Source organism: Manacus candei, unplaced genomic scaffold (assembly GCF_025592945.1).
Source record: "Manacus candei isolate 608988 ecotype Guabito, Panama unplaced genomic scaffold, ASM2559294v1 h1tg000067l, whole genome shotgun sequence".
Taxonomy (NCBI): domain Eukaryota; kingdom Metazoa; phylum Chordata; class Aves; order Passeriformes; family Pipridae; genus Manacus; species Manacus candei.
This window is the reverse complement of record NW_026138115.1, coordinates 5,059,014-5,083,204: the sequence shown is the minus strand read 5'-3', so window position 1 is coordinate 5,083,204 and position 24,191 is coordinate 5,059,014. Positions and strand designations below refer to the sequence as shown.

General features: G+C 39.0%; 1 protein-coding gene across 2 annotated transcripts; it reads left to right on the top strand.

Annotated features, from left to right (window-relative positions):
- The first annotated feature begins 673 nt into the window (after window positions 1–673).
- ZC3H14 (zinc finger CCCH-type containing 14) lies at window positions 674–24,187 on the top strand. 2 transcript variants are annotated; one of them, XM_051806625.1, is made up of 17 exons: window positions 674–790; window positions 1,563–1,605; window positions 4,649–4,763; window positions 7,669–7,709; window positions 8,045–8,240; window positions 8,580–9,000; window positions 10,428–10,588; window positions 11,690–11,790; window positions 13,912–14,067; window positions 15,548–15,622; window positions 16,067–16,223; window positions 17,777–18,000; window positions 20,010–20,130; window positions 21,050–21,186; window positions 22,206–22,300; window positions 23,185–23,291; window positions 23,910–24,187. In XM_051806625.1, the coding sequence occupies exons 1-17, from the start codon at window positions 755–757 to the stop codon at window positions 23,914–23,916; spliced, it is 2,193 nt and encodes a 730-aa protein (XP_051662585.1). In that variant the 5' UTR covers window positions 674–754; the 3' UTR covers window positions 23,917–24,187. The 2 variants fall into 2 exon arrangements, with proteins under 2 accessions (XP_051662585.1, XP_051662586.1); XM_051806626.1 differs by lacking the exon at window positions 674–790 and adding an exon at window positions 946–1,327.
- Window positions 24,188–24,191: the final 4 nt, after the last annotated feature.

Below are 24,191 nucleotides of genomic sequence, written 5' to 3'. Positions count from 1 at the left end.
AAATTAAACTAATTTCTCCAGTCTATTTTGTCCATGACAGTAATTGTTGAGTGATCTCTCCTGTCCTTGACCAACGAGCCTTTTGTTATATTTTCTCTGTCTTGCCAAGCCAACAAAGGGGGGGTGATACACCAGCTTTGATGGGCACCTGGCAACCCTTTTCTTAGGAAAAAAAAAAAAGGCATATTGTTTTAAGGTACTGTGGGATCACAAAATTAAAATTCAGTGCTAAAATCCTTTTATTATATAGCTGTAGTGTGGCATTAGCAGTTACTTGGATACTGTGTGTATTGTTATACCATAATTTATTTGGTTTTTAGCAAATAACTACTGAAATCTTCAATTTGTGTGGTCCTTAATAGAGAGCATTAACATTAAAATAACCTTGTAGTTGGTGTTAAGGCATTCGCTTACCCTAAGCCACGTGACAGGGCTTTATAAAAACCTGGAATGAAGAAAAAGAGGCAACTTTAAAAAAGCCGAGTGTGTCCGTCGGGTAATGCCGAGCAGATCCTGCGGCCCGCAGCTGTTCGGAAGCCCAGCAGAGAGACAAGCGCCTTTATTCCCGTTACTCCAGGCCGGTCCAGCCCGTCCCGCAGCCCCGGGGCGGTGCCGCCTCCGCCCGCCAGGGGGCGCTGCCGGCGGAGGCCGAGCGGTGCTCGAGCGGCGCTCGGAACCCGCGCGGGGGGCGGCGGGAGCGGAGCCGGGGAGCGGGAGCGGGAGCGGGAGCGGGCCGGGGGCGCTCGGAGCCACCATGGAGATCGGCACCGAGATCAGCCGCAAGATCCGGGTGAGGCAGAGGCAGCCGGGCCGCTCCCTCCGCCCGCGGCAGCAGCCCGGCCCCGCTTGTGGGGCAGGCCCGGCCGGGGGCTGAGGCGCCGGGCTCCCCTCAGAGCGGCCCTGGGGGCTCCCGGGGAGGGGCGGGAGCAGGACAGTCGTTTTTCTGGGAAGCAGAGTCGGGCCTGCCCGTACCCCGGCGGGCAGCTGCCGTGTGCCGTCTGTGCCCCGGAGCTGCGGGTCTCGCCCCGCAGAGCCCACCCGGCCCAGGCCCGGCGCTGCCCGGCAGAGGCACAGCCCGGCAGAGGCACAGCCCGGCAGAGGCACAGCCCGGCCGGTGCGAGCCCCGGCACCGCGGGGCCTGGAGCTGCTCCCGCTCGGCAGTCGCAGTTTGGAAAGACCGTCAGGTTTCCGTTTCCTTGCTGAGCCCGGAGTGACCTTTTGTCAAACCATCCGGGATCCGCTTTCTTTGCACCTTACGAGTCCGGATGGTCTCTGCTTGAAAAAGGATAGCAGGGATTTGGAGGTTGTCTGGAAGCACCAGGAACTGGTGTGTAGGAAATATGGTAGAGAGTGTGAGATTCTTGGCAGTTCCGATTATTCTGCTGTCAGTCCCTCACAGTTATAACGTCTCTGCCATGAGCAGGGGAGAACAGGAAAAGTTAACATGTTAAACCAATGTGTTCAAACACTTAATAAGAAAAACTTTGCTTAGCCTCCTACCTCATTGCAGTTAGAAATACTTTGTTGATCCATCCCTTAAATGCTATTTCATTATTTTTTAGGGTGCTATAAAAGGAAAGTTGCAGGAGCTTGGGGCTTATGTTGGTAAGTTTTGTCACGTGTTTAGCAATCTTCTCCAGGCCATTGTAGTTACATAGCAAAAAACCAGATAGTTAATGGAAACTTATTATTACTTGTGTTACTGCATACAGAAGCCTTAAGCATGAAAAGAGTTATCTAAAGTGCTGGAATAGTATGAAACAAACAGACAAACAAACATGTACAGTCTAAGCATAAGAGAAGCAATACATGGATATCAATATATGAAGAACTAAAAGGAAATTAACTAAGAAGTCAGTCCAACAGTCTCCCCTTTAAAGGAAAAATGGTGGCAAGGGATTTGAAAGAAAAACAAACTATGATGTGAATATTTAAGGAAATTTCTTTGAAGCACTAGGTGAAACATTATATAAAGCAAGACTTGCAAATATAGCAGCAGTTAGCTTTGAGCACTCTGAGATAGAGTCAGTCTTTCTGAGGCACCTTTTTAACAGTCTCTTGAATTTGGGGTGAAATATTTGTCAAAATTAGGAGAGGGGACAAAGACAGATTGACTGTTTTAGGAAATGAAAAGGCCTCGTCATGTGGGACAAATCTTCAAAATGTAAAAGTTGACTGTTAAGGGGACGACTGAGAGCTATGTTGAACTAATGGGGATGAAATACATGTATCTGGGTCTTAGAGACAGGGGGACATTTTATTTTGGCTTGTGAGGAGAGAGGTGAGCTGTGTGAATGTCTGTGGTTTTCTTGTGCGTTTGTTTTTCCTGAATCCAGGATTAGATGGATATTGCACTTCAGTAGCAGTTCAGTAACTTTTACTGCAACAGTAAAAGTTGGTAACTTAACAGTGTTCTGTTGGAAACAGAATACCGTAGTCCTGCAACTGCCTTGTTGTTGTCTCTCATACTTCTTGGATTTCAAGTGAAGGAAAGAAATTGAGAGCATAGTTTAGAGATCTTGTGAGTTGCAGGGCCAAGTTCAAAGTTTGTAGTTAGATCCAGAATTCATCTTCCTTCCTATTTCAAGGGAGGCACTGTATTTATGGAAAAATGTAGCGACTCTATAGAAGGAAGTTACCTGCAAGCTGACATTCAGGGCTCAGCTGATGATAAGGAACTGTGTTTAGAATTTTTTCATTGTAAAGTCATCTTTTTTTTCGCTGTTTCAAAGCTTCTCGTTTTCAGAAACTCATTTTTGGTGGTTGTTTTTTTCTCTTTTTTTACCATCATTCCGGGTTTCAGTTTCTCAGTCCTGGATTCTTTGTCTACTTTTTCCTGCATCTCTGAAAAAAGATCTTTCTTATCTGTAATAGTAAGATGCTCTTAGAATACTAGCAATCTTAGGTTTCAGCTGTGACTGATTATTCTTTCTTTGTTTTCCTTCTGTTTCCGGTATTCAGAGGGCGGGTTTCCTGTATTCCCAGGGTCAGCATTCAGTGTCTGCAGTTTCTTCTCAGTTAGCTTATGGACTTCTTTAAATAACTTTGTATTCTTTATTGCCATGTCTAACTTGCCTTGGCCTCTTTTTTGTTTTTAAACCACTGTTTCCAAATTTATGTAATTTTTCACTTTTTTTTTTCTTGACTAGAGTATTTTGGACAGCTTTTCAAGTAATGTTTTTCAAAAACTCTCCATTTCTTCTTTTAGTTAACTGGTAAAAATTGGTTCTCCCTCATTCTAGCCTCTGCACAAGAACCATGCTTTTGTTTCTTTCTGTAACTGCTAGTTCTTTTCTTTTGAAAAGTCTTCTACAACAAGACATGTTGAAACTTTATCATATGTTGAACCACCTGAAGAACTTATCAAGTTTAAAATTAGCTTAGCCAATAAATAAAATTTGTTCTGAGTTCCTAGGTATGAATATTAATTCATCTTGGGGAACTTGTAGTTTGCATTTAGAAAAACACCAAACCCAAAGCAGCAACAACAACAAAAACAACCCCCCCCAAAAAAACACCAAAAAGAAGATATGGTTTAAGCTAGGAATGTGTTCTCTTGGGACAAGTAGCAGAAGTGGCATGCAGGTGCAATGTATGAATGTTATTTCTATAGTCTAGGGTAAACATAAATTATTTACATAGACATAGAAGAAAGGCAGTTCTTTCATTTGGGTTTTGATTTCTATTTTTCATTTTTTAGATGTTTTTAGTCTTACATACTGGCTTAACTTGATGAAATGAGCTGTATTGGTGTCTTAGTTCAAATTCACAGTTTGAAGTGTATTTCCCAACTGTCTTCACTCACTATTGTTATGTTCATGTCAAGGATGTGGTATAGGGTATTGAGGTGTTTGATAAACTAAATTGATGTCTGTGCTCAGGATGCACACCTAATGCCTTTGAGCAGCAGTTGCACCAGACAGGCCTCAAACAGAGACCAGAACTGGGCCAAAGGAAAAAGCCAAATAGCAAATTCCCCAAGCCCTTCATGTGTTAGTGTTGGATTCTAAGCACTCTCCCATCCATTGTGTTGGGTAGGTGTACCCTGAATGAGCAGTCCAGCAAGGGAATGGATTTCTCACTGTGTGTGAAATTGCATATGTTAGGGGATTGGAGATTCACTCTCAAGGTTGCTGGGATTTGGGTTTGTTCTGTTTTTGTAGGTAGAGAATCTGTAAGTTAATACTGTTTTGATTTGTTTAATGCACATATCAGAAATGGATATTTATTTGGTTGGGTTTTGTAACTAAAGGAAATTTGACAAGGATAATGTGCTATATTTGGTGACGTTTGAAGTGATGAAAATTGTAGATGTTTTTAGTATTCAAGTATAAGGATATAGGCAGCAGAGTGACTCTTTTTTATCTTGTCCTTTTTTCTATTCTGTTTACTCACTTTTTAAATACTTTTATCTTCAGCTTATGCACTTGTGAAGTTCATGATCTTTTATTCCTCACTTGTAGATGAAACTTGTATTGACCCTCAGAGGAAATGGAAGTCTTGTTAATTTGCTTACCTAATCCTCTACCTGCAGAGTGTTTTCTTTGTAGTAAAACTGGAAAAAAAATCTGGTCACGTGTTTAAAAGTGTTTACTATTTCTTCTGTGATTTATTATACTTCAAAACAACATATTTCTCTTTTTATTAGATGAAGAGCTCCCTGATTATATTATGGTTATGGTGGCCAATAAGAAGAGTCAAGAGCAGATGACAGAAGACCTTTCCCTTTTCCTTGGGAACAACACTGTCAGGTTTACTGTCTGGTATGTTTGCAAGCTACTTGTTACACTTCTTCAGTAGTCAGGAATGCTTTCTAGAAGTGAAACCTGACCACTAAAATAGTTACTTATCTTCTCATGATGTACTTTGCATTGATCAAAATTTACACTTTGCAGGTCTAATAAGTAAGTTAGTCCATCAACAGTTAGGCTATTGAGGTGATAATGAAATGGCAAGGAACTGGAGGATTTACATTTTTTGTTTGCTTATAATCCAGATAGATTTGTGAATTAAGTGCTCAGGTAAGTGAGGGCTGTGTGTTGACTTGAAAAAATTTATTCCTGCAAAGCCCACTCTCAAAGCATGAGAGTGTTATTCACTGTAGTTGGATGTAAAAGACAAACTTGTTTGCTTTTATGTTAATAGTGCTCCAGATTGCTGTTGTGCATGGGAATTACTATATCAGGACAGATGAGCTTTGGATCTAATTCTGTGTACTGTCTTTGACAAGGCTTAGCACCAAATGCTTAGGTATTCCCACCTCTCAGGCTATTTGTTTATTACCACCACCCAACTCTGCAAACCAAAAGTAGAACTGCAGAATTACTGTGAGCAGGACAAGTTAGCAACAGTTCAACTTACTCTCAACTCCTTACAGTGTAGGTTAATTATTCTTTGTTGCATGACCTTAGCCATTATATTCCTCATGGATTTTCTAATACTGGATTTGGTTTACAGTATAAACCTGTCATGAACTCCATGTTTCAGAGGATCCAAACAGACATTTGACTCTAGAGATTTTTGTTGCTTTCAGAGTTGTGTATTTTTTCAAGTTAATCATTTGAGTCTTCTACCTAATACAGCTTTAAGGAACTTTATTTTCTTTTGTGTAGGTGAGAGAAATACTACCTTTTTTCCTGCTTTTTCAGTTTATTCCCTTTGAAATTTTCATACTGACAGGTTACAATCACTTTCAGTATTTCTTCTATGTGATTAGTTCCTATGAGCTTTTGTTATAAAACAGCAGAGGGAAACATTTTAGAAGTTGAGTGTTATGAAACCATAAACAGTAGCAAAAAATGAAAATTAGTGTCAGCTATTACAATTCACTGTATTAACTATCTAAACTGATGGATTTCCATGTGATAGTGTTATTTGAGTGGATATAATCTGAGTTTACTTACACAGTTTTCAATTTTTTCCTGACATTTGTCAAAAATATAATTAAGAAGTACAATAAAGCATGCACCCCTTTTAAAAAAGTACACAGGCATTTATGTTCTTTGCTCCCTTTTGTGGCCTGCCTAGGCAAGGCTTTTGGGTTTCACTGTATTAGGAAGTCATGCAGTTGTCTTTCTTTTAGCAGTTTTGGGAATCAGACAAATCAGTGAAGTTTACAAGTGGATGAGGGTAACTCCAGTACTGGGGTTTTGACTGAATCCTGATATACAGTAAAAAATAACAGAATAATGTATAGAAGAAAATACTTTTATGGCTTTGTAAATGAAGCTAAAACTTTATTGAAAAAATAATAAATATGTAGAGAAAGCAAATTTCAGCAGAGAAATCAAGATTATTTTATATATGTGTATTTCAAACTGCATATTGACTTTGTAGATATTATACCACCAGCTGGTTTTGACTCCTGCTTAAATTCCAAATGTAATGACTGTTTTAATCCTAATTCAGTATCCACATAATATATATAAATACAAATTCAGTGTCAGAGTGCTCTATCCAGTACCAAAGTAGGTAATGGTTAAGAGAAGAATGGAAAAGAAGACAAGATGAAACCTATGCAATAAACTGTGAGGGAACTGGTGACAAAGTATTAAATAGCATTGTAGTTGGGAGCTTCATATGCCTTTATTTTTCCTAAGGGCAATCCAGAATGTTTACTTTCTTAAACAGTGGCTAAATACAGTACACAGCAAGGTCTGCCTTCCTTGGTTTGTCTCTGTAGTTGGTAATTTGGGGTCATCTGGCAAAAGTCTCACAGCAGTTGTATGACAGACCTGGCAATCCTATTGGTTGGCCACAACTTCTTACTCTGCACCAAGAGTCGGCTCACAGTTGTCCTGAGGTCAGTGTGAAAACTGATACTCGTCACCAGAGGTCAGCTGATGAGTGTTCTAGTGAAAACTCACAAGGAGGATGAGTGTAAGCCTTCATTATATTCACATGTTGTCTTACTTCTCCCGGTTTTCAATATGTTTTTGTTCTTTAGCTGCTTTCTAATACTCAGTCTAAATTATAGACGTACCCATGATGAGGTTTGAACTCCAAGTAAGATACACATTTAAGTGTTGGGAATTTTTCCCTTTCTTCTTGCTGTAATATGTTTTGATTTTTAAGCAGGCTTATTATTTCATAGCCTTCTGATTTTTTTTATTACTTCAGCTTGGTGCCTTTTTCGCAGGCAAAGGGCAAATTTGACACCTCATTGAAATGCTCAGAGAATGTTGTTGGTATATACAAAGCATGCTGGAAGAATCCTGAGAATGTTAAGTGGTATGAGTTGTATATTGTTTGGGTTTATACTTAGAACTACATTTAACTCTGCTGTGTAAATAAAGTTTTGAATACAAAGTATAATTTTAGGCCATGCTTTAGGCTTCTAACTTAAGCTTTTTGCATCACTCCTTTTGACACTTAAGTCCATTGATTTTAGTGAAGGTGGAAAGTACTGGCTTTGATTATGTAAACCAAATGCCAACAGTAGATGATGTGATGAACACTCTACTTGCATGTCTAAGACACACTGGAGGCAAGATACTTAAGTCCTCCCTTTTAAGGTTGATGCAAAGTGTAGTCTTACATAAATGGTGTGCTTGTTATGGGGGGGAAAGGCAGTTGTTTTTTGAAAGATGATTATTCTGAATGTAAATTAAAATTCTGTATTTCTCCTTTTTCTCTTTTGCTTCCTTCCCTGTCCTCTGTCTATTTCAGGCTCCACGGTGTTTTGGATAAACTTCGATCTGTGACTACTGGTAAGTAAGAAAATTAACGTTGAGTGAAGGTGGTTTTATCTTTTCTGTGTAGTGTTGCATATTTAATGAGTTTCAAAAAGATCTTGGCTCTTTTGTTAATTTTTTATTTGTATGGTCTTTTGGGTCCAGACTTTTTAGAAAATTGCTTTGTATTTTGAGGTAAAGAATTTCTTTGTGAGTCCAGAATTTATTTCTCTGTATTTCTTTCTGATGTTTTCAACTTGTTATATTTTCAGGTCTGTGCAATGCCTTGTTTGCAGTTTCTTAGCTACATTTATTGCAAAATCTGTATTGCTGTATTTTAATATAAAAGTGAAAGGTACCTGTCTCCACAGAACCAACTAGTGTAAAATCTTCAGAATCCAGTATCTTTGAAAGCAACCTGCCTTCCAGCAAAAGCACTTCCTGTGTGAGTGACGACAGGAGGCGTGAGGATATCTTGCCACCTCTTGCAGTTTCCAGCACTCGGACTGAAAGAAATGACTCAAGAGTTACAACGAGCTCTCAGGAGCAGAGAAATGCTTCTTCAAGGTAAGGCTACTGGTCACTTACTAACACTCAGACATCAGTAGTTGTGTGAGTGTAGTAGCCATTTTGAAGAGTACAGACACCTGGAAAGATCAAAGCAGTTTTGAAGAGTAAAGCATCACTGCAATTTGTTGGATGAAAAACATTAAATGAGAATTGAGTTCTTTAAGCAACAGATGGGCTTAAATTAAGTAACCAAACTAAAAATATTGATTAGTGTGTTAGATTTGTATAAACAATTATACCTTAATGATTCTTCCCTGCTGGCTTTAATTAAAAGATGGTTCTCATTTTCCTGGACTTGACTTGCAGATAATAGCTGGCAATTTCTTATTTTATCAGGCAGTCTTGTGAAGATGGCTCTGCATCCCACTTAACATCTACAGTCAAGCCTTTGAGGGAACTGTCACCTTCTGAAGCTGTAATTGACATTAAACCTGAACCAGATGATCTAATTGATGAAGACCTAAACTTCGTGCAGGAGAATCCTTTGTCGCGGAAGAAGCCTCTTGTAACTGTGACTTACGGTTCTTCTCGTCCCTCCGCGGAGATCTACCGACCACCAGCCATCAGGAGTGCAGATGGCAATGCACACGTGCCCAGACTGTCACAACAAGGCAGCTTGCAGGGGAGCAGGCAGTTGGACACACAAAGCTGCAGGTCTTTGGAAACAGGCCAGCTGTGCAATCCTGAAGCATTTGGGAGCTTAGCGGAAGGGCACAGACCCACCTCCAAACTCATTGCAGATAAAGTAGGCAGTGAGGTTAGTATGATCTAAACTATAACAAGTTTATTCCTGCCAGGAACCTAAATTACCATATACACTTCCAGGAAAATCTTCACCTCAAAGAAATCAAAAGACTTCTGTCACTGGTACCAGTAGGTTTGAGATTTCATCCTTTAGGTCCACTTGTAAAACCAGATTTCATAGTTTGACATCATCACCTGATAGCTTGCTGCATCTCAGAGTTAACTACCATGTACATCTGCATGTCATACTTAGTTGGACTAATGGGTTAGCACGTTGTTAAGTTGCTTGTGATGAATCAGAAATAATAATTCTGATATTTAGATCATTGAAACAGCATGATCTTCTCTCAGTGCTATGTATACCCCCAGCTTTACAGAATTCTGAAAATCAGGACTTTTGGGATACTATTTATTAACCTCTAAACCCCAGATAGGTTGGTTTTTAGGGTTATTATACTATTTAGAACCATGTCAGTTAAGAATTCTTTGGGATGGATGTTGCACAAGGATAAACTAAAAAATGATTGCTGCCCTACATGCTTTGGAGGCCAGGCTAAGCCTGGCAGGGTGATAGTCCTAGCTGATAGTTTTAAGACTATCCATATGATTAAATTAAGAGCCTCTTTTGAGGAGAATGAAGATTGTTATGGCTGTTAGTGTTGTAATGAAGCACGTATTTTACATACCTTGTATTGCAAGTGCCTCTGTGTTTATTGCTGCTTATACAGTTCTGTGTCTTAGCTCTATCTTACTTGGTTATGTATAAAGGGCAATGAATTTTATTTGGAAATTTAGAATGCTCTACAAAAATAGAGGGATAGAGGCTGTCTTTGTTTTTAAGAATGGGGAAGTGAAAATCAGAAAATAGTGGTTTGTTTAAATGACAGTCACATCTCTCCTTGGAAATGTTAGAAAAAGGTCTTGTGATGTTTTTCTTCTATTACCTTTCTATGGATAATGTCCAGAAAAGACAGAATAAGGACCTTGCAGTGCGGAAACGGGACCATCCTGACTGTGTATGGTGGTTAGCATCCTTTGGAATATGTCAGCTTGCTAGAAATGAATCCTTACACTTCTCTGAAATTAGACTTGATACAGAGGAGAAAGTAATTTATACTGATTTCACTTCTCTCTCTCAGGCTTCGAACAGGTTCATCTTGAAGGGTAGTATGAATTTCTTTGGAAAACCCTGATTTTCTGTAGGTGTTGGATAATTTGTCTGTACTTAAAAGAGTCTAAATGGTATTTACAGTTACATTTTAAATGAGATGTTTGCATAAATGTGTCTGATTGCAGACAGCACCTAGTCCTGTGCTCGGGCAACTGGGATGGAAGGTCTCCATCTCCTGGCTGTGGGTAGAATTGCAATGTTTTCTTTGCTGGTTTATTGACGCATGGTTTATGCTGAATGAACTGTTGTGGCTGCTCTGTTTGTTGTAGGAAGAAAGCTCCAGGAAGAGACGGTTGCCTGTTGTAAGCTCAGTAGTGAAAGTGAAAAAGTTCTGTAATGAAGGGGAAGATGAGGAGGAAGAGGAAGAATACGGATTGCGAACAGGAGGCATCTCCAGCAGTGTGTCTGTGCCTGCAAAGCCAGAAAGAAGGTATTTCAGATCTCAGTGGTTTTGTGAGGTTTCAAGAATGAATTTAATGAACAAAACTTAGAAAGTGGAAGTGGGGAAAACCTGTTTGCACTTTTGAAAATTGACAGACAAAATTCAGTAAGCCATTTTAATATTTTTTTGTACTATCTCACAACTCTGTGGGCAAGATGCTTGTTTCTACCACCCTTTTGCCTCTGATTTTGTAACCTGTTTTTTTCATTGCACATGAGCTGCAATGGAGTGTGAATTTTTACTTTATTTTGTAAAGTTTACTGGCAAAAGAACATTAACGTTGGCACGTTTCAGACTAGGTATTTATTGTGGTAAAATAATTTTTCAGGAGTTTTGCTTGCTTTGATTTTATTTCAGGAATAGTTTTCAAACTGGTTATCTCTTGTTCTTTAAGGTGATTATGACTTTTCAAACAGACTTGAGAGATTTTTCCTTTTTTTCTGCTCCCTAATTCTTAGTGTCAGCTGTCAGTCCAAGTACCTCAATTGTTTGTATCTGATTTTCAACAATAGAGAAAGAACACTTAAACTAGAGAAGAGATGGTTCTACTGACCTACAGTGATAGCCTGTGTAAGGTTTGTTTTAAGCTAATACACTGTATTGAATTGAGCTTCAGTGCCACAGCACATTTATCTGATTTAAGCTTCCTCATTGTTAATGTTAAAGTCAAGCAGAAAGCCTTTTTTTACAACTAATATGTTTTTGATAGAGTCAGTTTTCAGCTGGATCTTACTTCTCAGGACGTAATTATTGGTGCCTTCACAAACATAGCAACAGATGTGTGATGGGCAGAGGTGGGAGGAAATGAAGGGCAGAGTGTGTACCTTTCAGATGCAGCATGATTTTACAGCAGCTTAAGCTGTGACATGAAATCACACATCTGGACTTCCATTCTTGAGAGCATTTTGTGGAAACCCATCCACTCAGAGAATAGATTAACAAACTGAAAACAGATTTGGATGAAGTATTTTTAAATTATCGTTTCTATCAGTATTATGCCTGTGTTAACCTGTTGAAATACCTGTCTTTAACATGGATTTTGTTACTGTGCGATTCGTGTACAATTAATTATTTTTTTATTTCCTTTAGACCTTCATTGCCACCTTCAAAACAGGCCAATAAGAATTTAATACTGAAAGCAATCTCTGAAGCGCAGGAATCAGTTACAAAAACAACCAATTATTCCACTGGTAATTACCTTTTTTTTTTTTGTGCTAAGCTATAATATTTCCAGGCTCTGCTGTATAAATCCAAGCTAAAGATAGTGCTTAGAGATGACAGAGTGCTAAATAGCACATCAGTGATACATGTGAGGGGTTTACCATGTCCTGTGAACATTACATTGATCTTCAGTGATGAATTATGAAAGCATAAACAAGGGAGGAAAGAGTTATTTAAAATGTATTAATCAAGATAGTAACTCTGTAAAGTGAACAGTTACAAAATGGAAGTGCCAGAGCAGTTGCCAAGAGGAAAGTCATGAGAATTAGGCAGGTGCTTTGAGCTATTTACTTTATCTTTTGTCCCTTTCTGCACTCTCCTCCTTTCTTCTGAGATGGGAGGATGAAAAAGCCAAATAGCAAAAAAATGAAAGTGTACTGGATATATGTAATAGAAGTGCAAACTAGTGAGGAACATGTGACTGATGTTTATCAGGGTATATTGTCCTTTAACAGTGAGGCAGCAATTATAGTTCAGTGATTTTAGGCATTGAGTTGCAGTTGACACAGCAAGTGAGCAGTTGTCTGTGTGTAGGCATTCAGCTCTCCTGGCTGAATGGCAAATCTTCTTCTGAAGAAGGGCAAATCCAGCTGTTGTCTCGTGTGCTTTCCTTTCATTGGGTGTTAATACACCTAGCATTGCCAGCAGGAAGCATTGCATCTTGCCAGGGAAGGAGCATTCACTAACTACCTAAACCATGACTTTTATACTATCTGAAGCAAGACTGAGAGCTTTCCACAATCTCTTGCCTGCTCTTTTTAAAATTCTGCCAACTAACTGTAAGAAATGGTATTTTGAGGTGATGCAGGAAGCTCTTTCCTGTGTACACAGCAATGCAGCAGCAAATGGGACATAGCCAGAAGATTTTAAATTCATTAAAACTATTGATTTTTTTAATAGTGGTGATCTTGTAGTTTGACTTGCCAACGTGAGAATATTTTAGTGGAGAGACCAAAAAGCACCACTTTGTCATTTAATACTGAGGTGATCTGTGAATTTTATCTGAAGTATGCAGGTTCTTCCACTTCAGAGGTAATATTTCACCTGTTTTTCTAAGTGTTTTGAATGGAATATGGAAGTTAGCTAATTTAAAACACATAGTTAAAACAAAACAGTAAGTTCATAAATAATGCATCTAGTACTGAGCAGTACCTTTTAGCAGTATCTTTCTGTCAGAAATTGAGCTGATCTGATATTCAGCCAAGGGAAGAGTATGCTTAGCTTTTCACAGCCAGTAAAGAAGTCAACCTGTCGCCCTTCTACCCTCGAATTCCATGCTACAACTACCTGAAAGGAGGCTTAGATTTACCTGAAAGGAGGTTGTAGTGAGGTGGGGGTCAATCTCTTTTCCCAAGTAACAAGTGATAGGACAAGGGGAAATGGCCTCAAGTTGTGCCAGGGAAGGTTTAGATTGGATATTAGGAAAATTTTTTTCACGGAAGGAGTTGAAAAGCAGTGGAAATGACTGCCTGGGGAAGTGATGGAGTCACCACCCCTGGAGGTATTTAACAGAGGTCCTGCTTAGGGACATGGTTCAGTGGTGCACTTGGCAGTGGAGGACTAGGTTTATGGTTGTACTTGGTGATCTTAAGGGTCTTTTCCAACCTAAATGATTCTATGATTCTGCTGTCTTTAAGTTTTATGTTCTATTTGCAAACTTCTTAGCATAGGGTAGCTGGCATCATATGAAGAGGCACATTGATAATCCATGATTGTTTATATGAAAAGTAGGATGAAAAGTGATTTCAAAACTATTAAAAATACCACATTAATTATATGTAGAAGTGGATGAACAAGTACTTTGCTGATGTCACTTTAATCCTTCTCATGTTGTTTTTTAGAAGTAGGTAGGTGTTCTGAGGTGCTACTCACAGGGTGCTCTGTGCACATGCACCAATGTGCTTGCACACTAAGGATTTTTCAGGTAGCTAAAGATGCTTTTTATGGATACAGATGCTTGGGATTTTGCATATGTGTGTGTGTGCATGTGTGTAGGAATTTATTAGTTATTTTAGCACCATATGTAAAAACAGTACTGTTGTGTGATTGGATAGTATGTAAATGATTTGCCATTGTTTGTTTATTTAAAGTTCCACAGAAACAGACTGTTCCAGTTGCACCAAGAACTCGAATTAACCCAGAAGAATCTCAGTTAGAAGTAATTCATGTGCAAAACAGATTGCCTATTCTGAGTTCTCAGCTTCAAGTAGAAGAGCCAAAGGAGCAGACACTTGAAGGAATTCAAGGTCATCTGATAATATTCTTTAAAAATTTATACCAGGGAATGTCATTTTACAAAGGCTAAGCAGAGAAAAGAAATGCTTTTAATTTTTAAGTCCACGTCAAAAGTTGCATGCAGAACTGCCTTGAAAACCAAGCAGCTTTCTAAAGCATGGCTGTCAGATAGATACATATCTATATCTCTCTATATACACACACAGACACACAGAAGCTCAGAGGAGTTAATCTGTAAGCAAAGGATGTTACAGCACTCTGGCATATCACTGAAGAATAGTTTTGCATAACTATTTATATTGGGATAACTTCTCTTTTCCCCATCCTTTGCATATTTTCCCTAGTATCTTGTAGAAATAATTCTCTCACAAAGTTTATGTGAGACTTAAGATACTCTACAGTATTTGGAACAATTTTACAGCATATGAAGTGTTGAAAGATTCTTTCCAACACATGGTTTCCACACAAATAGTTCTAATGTTTTATTTTTTAGTTTAAATATAGGAATACTGTATTTGCTCTTACAGGACAGCTGATACCAGGCTAATTGTGTCAGCTTTGTTTTTTACTTCTGTTTTGTTACTCCAGAAGAAAAATGGCATAACATTTAAAGGCAGTCTTAGTGTCTTTTCAGCATGATTTTGTTACAAAGAAAGGAAGGGGTGTTTGTCTGTTAGTCACAAGGAATCACAGATGTAAGGCAGTGGAAAAATAATGTAGAAGGTAGTTTATACTTTCTATGTGCTTAGATATTTAGATTGTTGAGTAAAATTTGGGTTGAGTAAGATTTTTATTATCTCATGTCATTCTTAAGGAATGGTAAACATTACTTAAAAAAATATATATTTTTTCAGTCTCTTATTTCTCATATAGACAAATTTGGAATCTTTCTGCCAATGTAAAATAGTTGAAATTGCATCTCTAAAGTATGTAAGAAGATGATTTATTAGCCTTTGAGTTAATGTACACGCTAAATATTTTCACCCTTTTGCTGGTGAAATGGAAATGACAGCTTGCTTAGGAAATCTACAGAAAGCAAAAGGAATTTCTTCAAACCACAGCTCAAATGTAGAACAGTGCTGCTCTGATTTGTGTCACTTCTTTTAAGACCACAGAGTGGTCTCTTCTTGTTAGTTGCTCTCCCATGTGTGTTCTCTGAATGGTCAACTCCTCTACAAATGAGGAGGAAGAACTTGGCCTTCATAAGTTGCCATGCCCACAGACCTAGTTTGTACTGAACAGTGGCTATGGTAAAGAGTAGCATCTTTCAGTATTTAGATTTTGCCATGTTGCTGTTTCTGAAACAATGAGAAAGGAGTTCATCATAATGAGAATGGCTTGCCTTTTTTTTTGTTATAAGTGTGGAGATTTTTGTTGTTGAAGTTTTGAGGGCTTTTAAATCAAAAGAATTAGAGTGTGCCTCAAGTTCTCTAAAATATAGTTTCATGTTGACATGCAGTAAAATATGCTTCTTATTGCTGGTTTTTTTAGGACTTGAACAAAAGGAGCTCTCTTCTCGGCTTCAGATTGAACCCATGATTGAAGATACCTTGCAAGTGACTCAAGGTTAAGTCTTGTGATCCTTTATTTTCAAATTTAATACTGTTGGCCAGCGAATGTTAAGATATAACTTCCTTTTCATTTAATTATACTGATTTCTAGCATTTTTTAGTTTCTACATATCTAAGGAGTGAAAGCATTATATCAGTCGGTGTTCAAAGCATGAGAGATATGGGGGGGGTGGACCCCCTTCAATGCTGTTTCAGCACAACCATTCTTTAATAGAATTTCCTAGGCTGGCCTAATACCACCTATGGCTTTTGTTGATCCTCCTCTATGGAATTAGCAAGGAAGTGAAAATGTTTTCTGGAAACTACTATGAAGAAATGTAAAAAAACCCCAAAATTAGTTTATTGGCTGTGTAAATTGATATTAAAAATATGCTATAAGGTAAGAGTAAAACTACAACCTTACTTTTTTCTCTTCTATGTAATTTTTCTCCCAATTCAGATTACTGTGATGCAGAATCTATGGTCCACACAGATACCAGGTCATTTATCCTGAAGAAGCCCAAGTTATCTGAGGAAATAGTGACACAGAACCAGCAATTGGGAAAGAAGGGCCCAGAGGCAGTACGAGCTCACTCAGGACGTCTAATACAGACACGGTAAAAAGTTACTTCATTTAGGACTGTTAATAGTCAAAGTGCTTGTTCATGGTTTAGATGGAGTCATTTGCTGTACTTGTGCTTTGCCAGTCCAGTCAGGAGCCATGAAATCATGGAAAATGGACTGACATTGAATAGCAGAGATAAAAAAGCAGGGGCAAAAAACCTCCCAGAAGTCCTTCTAAATTGAAAATAATCCCAAGGTCAACTGTAGCTTGAGCATGTCCTTGGTTTTCAAGAAAAAAGAGGAAGGAACTGAAAAGTCCTGCTCTTTTGTCATAGCTGTTCTGATTACTGAAATCTTAGTCAAGTAATTATTTTGCTTAAATTGTCTTTAGTTTGACCCTGCGATAACATTTCTTAAGGAAACATCTTTTAACACAGTATTGATTTTGGTGAATCCTGGATGATGCTTTAAAGCTCCTTACTGGTGAGTTTGACCAAGAGAAGTTTAAAGTTCATGTCAGCTTCAAACGAAGTTCCTGATTACAAATAGTCTTACCTGTTAAGAGTTAAAATCACTCAGAACAACATGATGTACTTCATCAAAGTGGGCTGCTGTGTTTGAGAAACTGTTGCTGTTTCCTTTCCATGAGTGGCTTTAAACAGCATGTGTTAATTAAAAATAAAACCAACAGTGAGCCAGCAAACCCAAAAAACCTGATAATGTCACAGTTGAAAACTTGGTGCTAGAGGAGAGTGGTAAATTTTTGCATGTGAATAGGTCAGTTTCTAACTGCTTGAATTTCAGAATTCTAGCTAATGATGTTTTTAATGTGTTGGTTTTCTGTCTTCTTAAGGACATTCTACACTGTAGTTGCTTTTAGCCTCATTTCATAGAGAAGCAAAGTTTATCCCATCACTGTTTGTCAAAGATGAGAACTCCACAGTTCTCCAAATAGTTAGAATCACATGTTATTGAAGAAATCCCTCAGGTGAAATGGATGGCATAGTGAAAGGCTGGAGAAAATGTGTGTGTCCCCTGTTTTTATACTCCCTCCTATCTACACTGACTGCTGTCAGATCCAGGACAGTAGGCTAGACTCACCTTTCAGTCAGATTGAGTGTCAAAATTCATAGTGTCAGTATTTCATTCTCTCCTCCTAGTTTTAAAAACTTTTACACCCACTGTTTCCTAATGTATTGGTCAGTAATTTTGAGGAGATACCTGTTTTCTGTGTTAAAGGGTTTGTGATTCCAAGAATGGTACTTATACTTACTCTCACTTTTTTTTTTGTCTCAAAATTGTAAATTCCACAAGATTAATCTCCTTTATTTAACTGTGCTTGTAAATGAGCTTTTGGATCCATCTGTTGAGCAGAATGCAACAAACTGAAGTGTACCTGAGAGCTGTAGTTCTTATTAGAGCCTCAGGGAGATCAGAAGGCAAAATGCTAACTGGAGTGCATTATCAGTAGTATTAAAAGAAGGTCTGTTACTGCTTGACTCCCCATAGATAAGTTCGTACTACTGTTAGTTACTAGTACAGCTCACATTGACTCAAACCTCTTGAGTCAGAAAATCTAAATTTACTACATTTCTTTGTTTGATAGAGACCAGCTTGTGCAGCCAGAGAAGCCTGCTAGTCCCAAGTTCATTGTGACACTGGATGGTGTGCCCAGTCCACCAGGATACCTTTCTGATCAGGAAGAGGAAGATATGTGTCTAATGGAAGGATTAAAGCCAGTTACCCAAGACATATGTGCTGGCAAAGGATTAAAAGGCCTTCGAGCACAGCAAACACAAACTGTAACCAGGCAGCTGGAGGACTCTGATGGTAATTATCTTTACCGACAGGATCTGACACTGATGTGGTGCTTTGATCATGGCTACAACTTTCTGATACATCATTCTTAAGAAACCAAAGCAATGGTGTTTATTCTTCAAATTAGAACATTCTTTATGCAAATGAAATGTGGCGGTTCAGTGGGAGCATCTCCTTAGAAGCCTTTATCTTGGTACATGAGAGCAATACAACACGTGGGTTGTACATATACACACATCTCAGTATTGGTAAAATTTGGCTTATTTCTTTTGCAAATAAGAGTTGGTCTTCATTGCCAGACATCTGCACTTCTGGCTGACTCATGGTTTGTCTCCATGCTGATGGACAGGAGATGTAACAGTGAACGTTTTGACATGCCTTGAACTTTCAGCAATATGTCAGATGGTATTAAGGTTTCTCTCTAGATTTGTGACATCAAAAGGAGCCTGTTAAGTGGAAGGTATTGGTAAAGTCCAGTGGATATAATCTTTAAAATAATCTTTAAAAGTAGAACTTACAGTGCATGACTTTACTTGAAGGCTTCTATATTCTCTTTATGCATTTCTTTTGAATAACATGGGAAATTGCTTGCTGAACCATACCTTTGAATTGTTTGGAATGCTGACATGGTGATGAAAATCACAGAGGCTACTGTTTTGTCATAGGCCTGTTGAATACTTGCCTAAAGGCCATGCTTGGATTCATGTTTTTTACTTGGCTTTCTTACGAAAATGAAGATTTTTATTTTCCAGAGTAGCAATGTGTCCAAATTTTCTGAACTAAATAAAGAATAGTGTTTGATGTTGTACTGAGAACCCTTAAATTTCATGGATCCAGCTGTAAATGTGTAATGCAATTGCAGCAAAAGATCTTTTAAGTCCATGTCCCTTCAGTCCCCCCCTGGCTGCAGAAGTACTACACATATCAGGCAGTCTTAAAGAAGAAAGGAATGCTGCATATCCATTGGCCCATTTTTACTGTACAACGAAATGGACATTGGAGTATTTCCTTGCAGATTGATGCTTTTACACATGTACTCTCTTTCCTACTCCTGACTGAAGCTGTTTGGTAGAGGAGACTGTTGCTGATACAGTCCTATCTCTGTTAAGGATTCCTATGTCAGTAGCACGGAGGTGACTGAAGTTCACCTGGAACCAGATCCACGTGGAAGTGATCTGTAGAACCCAGTGTGGTTGTACAACAGGATGGCATTGCTTGGCAAGGAGAAAGCATAAATGAGGCTGAGGATAGAATGAAGCTGGAGCAATTTCTGTCAATAAAAAGATAGGGAAGTCCAGCAGTCCTGGAAAGCTTTGAAAAGCCAAAGATTAAGGCAGATTTGGGAAAATAAGACAAAAGCAACATTCTACACACAATTGCCTGAATTTGCAGAATGAGGTTTTACAAGTAGTGTTAAATAGGAGAAAGTCAAAATCTCAGGTTCCAGTAAGAGTAGTGAAGGTAAGAAATGTTTCAGCTTGGAATTTCTTAACATACTTTTTGGATTGGAGTCTGGGTGTAACTGAAGTTTCTGAACAAATGAAAGTGGTTCTATTTTCACAATGTGCCCCCATACTAATAAATCCGATTCGTGTAAAAATTGATTTTTAACTTTTATCTCTTGAAATAATTTTCTAGAGCAAAATTATCTTGGAGAAGGGAAGCGTAACTATAATGAACTCGTGGCTCAGCAGAACAGTCATAACTCAGGTTCAGTTGAAGAGTCTTTGTCTTGTCTGAGTCAATTTGGATTTGTGAAGAATATTTTGCTTGTAAACAGTGCAAATTTGATCTTTTATCACCAAAAGGCAGCTGTCAGTCCAATATTATGACTCCTTTCACTTCAAGGTTTTAGAAATTTTCTTCAGATGAGTGTACATAAACTTTTACTGTCATGACTTTTTTGATTAAGAGAGAGAGAATAGGAAGTACCATGAATTTCGATTATTGCTTACACCAAATTGCATATAGAATCATAAAGGTCCCAGCTTGTTTCTTTTTTTTTTTCCTTGCCATCCCAGTGGACATGGAAGAGTTAAATATGCTACAGAAACAGGAGAAGGTGCTCGAGCGCTGCAAGTACTGGCCTGCCTGTAAAAATGGAGATGAATGTGTGTACCATCACCCCACACTACCTTGCAAGTGAGTAGTACAAAGGTCATCCACTTGACTTGCTATTTTGATTTTTATTCTGGTGCTGCAAATTTCTGTTCTGTGTTAGTAAATATTCCAAGGCAGTGCAAGTCTGTCCCCGTGGGATCAGAACTCGATTGTCACACTGTAATTGCTTCTGTTTTCCACCCATCTCCCACGTGCCAGAACACAGGGATGGCAGCTGTGCTCCTGCAGAAGAAAGCTTTAGTTTAGTGTAGAGGCTGCTTCAAGATGCAGGAATTAGTGTTGTAAAATAACAGGCTCTGCCAGCTGTCACAGTGCTTTTGAATGCTGAGGTACCATTACATAGTAATGCTGTGATTGGTTTCTTTAAATTTGAAAGCAAAGGTGAACTCATGAATGTGCCCTGTGCCTTTGACTTCCCTTCCACAAGCAGCAACAGTCTAGAAAAACAATGTCTCTTTTGGGATAACTGTTACCTGGTTGGGTAACTTCATTTATGCAGACATTTGAATTTTCTTTTGAAAATCTGGTGTAACTAAATTCAAAATAACACTTTCTCTTCAGGGAATGAACCATATTACTCAGGAAATTTTGCCACCCTCCCTGGGAAGTCTGATTTCACAGTGCTGCTCTGTGCTGCACACTAATAATGCGTCTTAGCTTGTAACAAGTAGCTTGGGACCAAACTCTAATGAGACTGAGGTAGTTCAGTTGTTTATTGCATGTAAAGAGTGTCCACAGGGAAACAGTTCAGATCTGTTGTTGTACAGCTCATACACGACACCCTCATGCCCTGCTTTGGGAGGACAAAGCAAAGGACTAACATGTGCCCGAGCCCTGTTGGAGTTCTGCCTTTCTCTGGTGTTCTGGCTTTCATGTGCAACAGATGTTTGGGGATTTTGCTCCAAATATGAGCTTTTGACTCAATTTCTTTTCTCTCCAGAGTTTTTCCTAACTGCAAATTTGCTGATAAATGCTTGTTCATCCATCCAAACTGTAAATACGATGCAAAGTGCACTAAGCCAGACTGTCCTTACACTCACGCCAGTCGACGAACCCCCCATCCATCTCCTAAACCAGGTGAGCATGTCTTGTTTTCTGAGCTTCAAATGAAAATGCTGAAGGCAAAACAGTATTTTTGGTATCAGAAACTGACATGGGTGAAAAAATAATTTTTTGCTTAATTTGACCTAATTTTCTTTCACCTCTTAGTGCTAGATGAAGAATAATAATCCAGTGTTACTGCCAAACTTGTTTTCAGAAAATCCCTCAACACTCTTATGGAAGAGTCCATATGAAGTCTGTGCAAGGCCAAAGTGGTGACTTGCACAAGTTGTCCATTTCTCTGAAGGGATTAGCCAGCACTGCAGTTTTACCCAAATTTGTTTCTTAAATTGGACACATGTTGTGCCACAGGCTTGTGACAAGCTGAAAACAGAGGCTTCTGTCTTTGAACATTTTTTTCTTGAATGCCAGTGTAGGAGTTAAGTTGGTGTAATAATGAGGTGACTTTCAGGGGTGAGGTTACCCGGTGAAGGCAATAGCTGTGTTTGGATTATGGGTTGGTATTGCTGAGCCTTTGAACAGTGCCAAGGTGCAGGGCCTTTACCACATGATCTTTTGGAAATAATTTAGCCCATAGTCACGGTACAATGCAGTTTTGTTACTTTGCCAAGTACAATGTGCTTGTCTCCTGTATCATTTCCAGCAGCTCCTCTGTATTCCTGGGAAGTGCAGTGCCTGTGCTTTTCAGTCCAGTCAGCTGAACCTCTAACAGGCTTGCTGCTGTCTAAATTTAACATCTGAGATTCTCTGCCTACCAGAATTTGTTGGAAGTTTTGCCTTGACCATGGTACCTTCTGTCCTGAAATGGGGAAGAACTGAGTTAAATGATTACTTGATAGTCTTGTTTGCTCCAGGGTGAGATCCACTCCCTGCACCGTGATACACCGTCCATATTTCTTGCAGAACTTTGGTGTATTATAGAACATAATTTCTCGCAGAAATATTGATATATTTAAGGTTGTGTGGAGCTGTCTTTAAAAGGCAATTTATTCTGATCCAGGCTCACTTCCTGTTCTTTTTGTTTCTACTATTAGCACCCCTGCCCGCACTGCCCATATCCTCCAGTAGTCCACTGTGCAAGTTTTTTCCTGCTTGTAAGAAAATGGAATGTCCATTTTACCACCCAAAAGTAAGATTTATGTCCTGTCTCTTCCTTTTCTTTCTAGAAAAAGACTTGAAATGTGCTACTTTGGGACAAGAAATGTCATTAGGATTTCACACTTTTTGCTTTTACTTTTGACATTTTAACTTTAGCTCAGAAGCAGAATATGCAAAAACAGTGACTTTGGAAAATTATATTTTTAAGTAACCTTTCTAACAGATGCTGCTGGGGAGCTTCAAACAGGCCATAGCTCTTGTCAAAATGTGCCCAGCCAGGATGCTGGAGGCTGAGGAGGGGGACATCCTTTAGCCTGTGTGGAAGGACAGTCAAGACTTTTGACTCTTCCTTCAGATGTGCTGCAATATACAACAACTTTAAAGATTGCCCAGTACCCTGAAGTGTATCAGTGTGATTGATACAGTACAAGAGTCTATTACTCTGGTACTTTTATAGAATTATGTCCCTGCATTTTCTTACACTCGGAAGTTTAGTGCTTTTTCAAGCCCTAGCAATGCTAACATGCCTGGGGTCCCCAGGACTCTGTGCCCAGTTATTATCAGCCAGATCTTCTGTTTTTTCCTGCTCCTCACATAATGCTATGTCATGCTCCCAACTTGAACACACAGATCAATTCAAACTGAACTCTGTAAACCCTTGAAAGCAAAGGAACCTCCACCTGTCAGTGCAGTGGCAGTTTTGGAGCATCCAGTTAATAACTGATACTTTTTAGAATGGGTTTTCTTGTGCTTGGGTTGAGCTGATTGCTCTGGTGGCTGTAGCTGTGGGTTCAGGTGTTGGTCAGATGTGTCACACAGCGATACAAACTCACCTGTAGCCAGGGTAGCTCAGCTGGCTCAGGAGTTCAGGCAGCCAGCCTCGAGTAGCCCCTTCTGAAATGCTTTCCTTTTTAGCATTGTAGGTTTAATACCCAGTGTACAAGACCAGACTGCACTTTCTACCATCCCACTGTTGCTGTACCTCCACGCCATGCCTTGAAATGGACTCGAACTCAAACCAGGTGAGAGACACTTTAAACCTAACATGAAAAATAAAAAGTATGTTTTGACGTCTCTAATGTAGTTTTACTTACAGAAGTAATGTGTGTGTGATGAACTGTATGAAGAATAGGCATCTTTCTTTATAAGACATCTCTGTACTGTTTGGTTTTAGTAATACAAACATTAACTAATGTGTTGCAATCCTAAAGTGCACTAAACAAGTGCCCTGCAGCTAAAATAGGGCAGAGTCACTGGAATCCTGACCTGGACATGGTTTGTTTCCTGAGTTTTATTTGAATAAAGCTGAAAATCCAATATCAGCTCTTCATTTACCATTGTTTTATCTTGTGTCCAAGCTGTCTTTTCCACACTAAGTTCAGCTGTTTCTTTGAGTGTTTCTGGCAGAGCTGCTCCTTCCTGTCATCTGTCCATGATTTCATAAATTAGTAGCAAACTTCCCAAAGCTGCAGCTATGGGCCTGTCTTAAAGATCTTCAAGTCACATGAGCCTTTCACTCCAACTACTCATCTGCAAAGGTTTTAACCACTCCAGGAGTAGGGCATAGGTCAGTTCTCAAATCATCTTTACAGGGTGGTAGAATTGTTACTTATGGGAATTGTTTTTGTCTTCTCCCTCAGTGAATGAATATGATACAACCTGGGACTGACCTTTGCCTCCTCTGGACAGTAATGGAAAGGAAGATTAACCACCAGGGTACAGGATGCTAGAAAAGATTAATGCATTTTGGACTTTGAATATACATTGTTTTCATAAAACAAGGTTGATTGCATACTTGAAATGTCTCTAATTTTCCAAGTTTGTAAGTTTGAGCAATTTTACATTTTTTTTACTGTAACAAGAAAACATCTGTGTAAGAAAAGTTTACTTTAAATTCCATTAAAAACCTTCAAAGCACATTT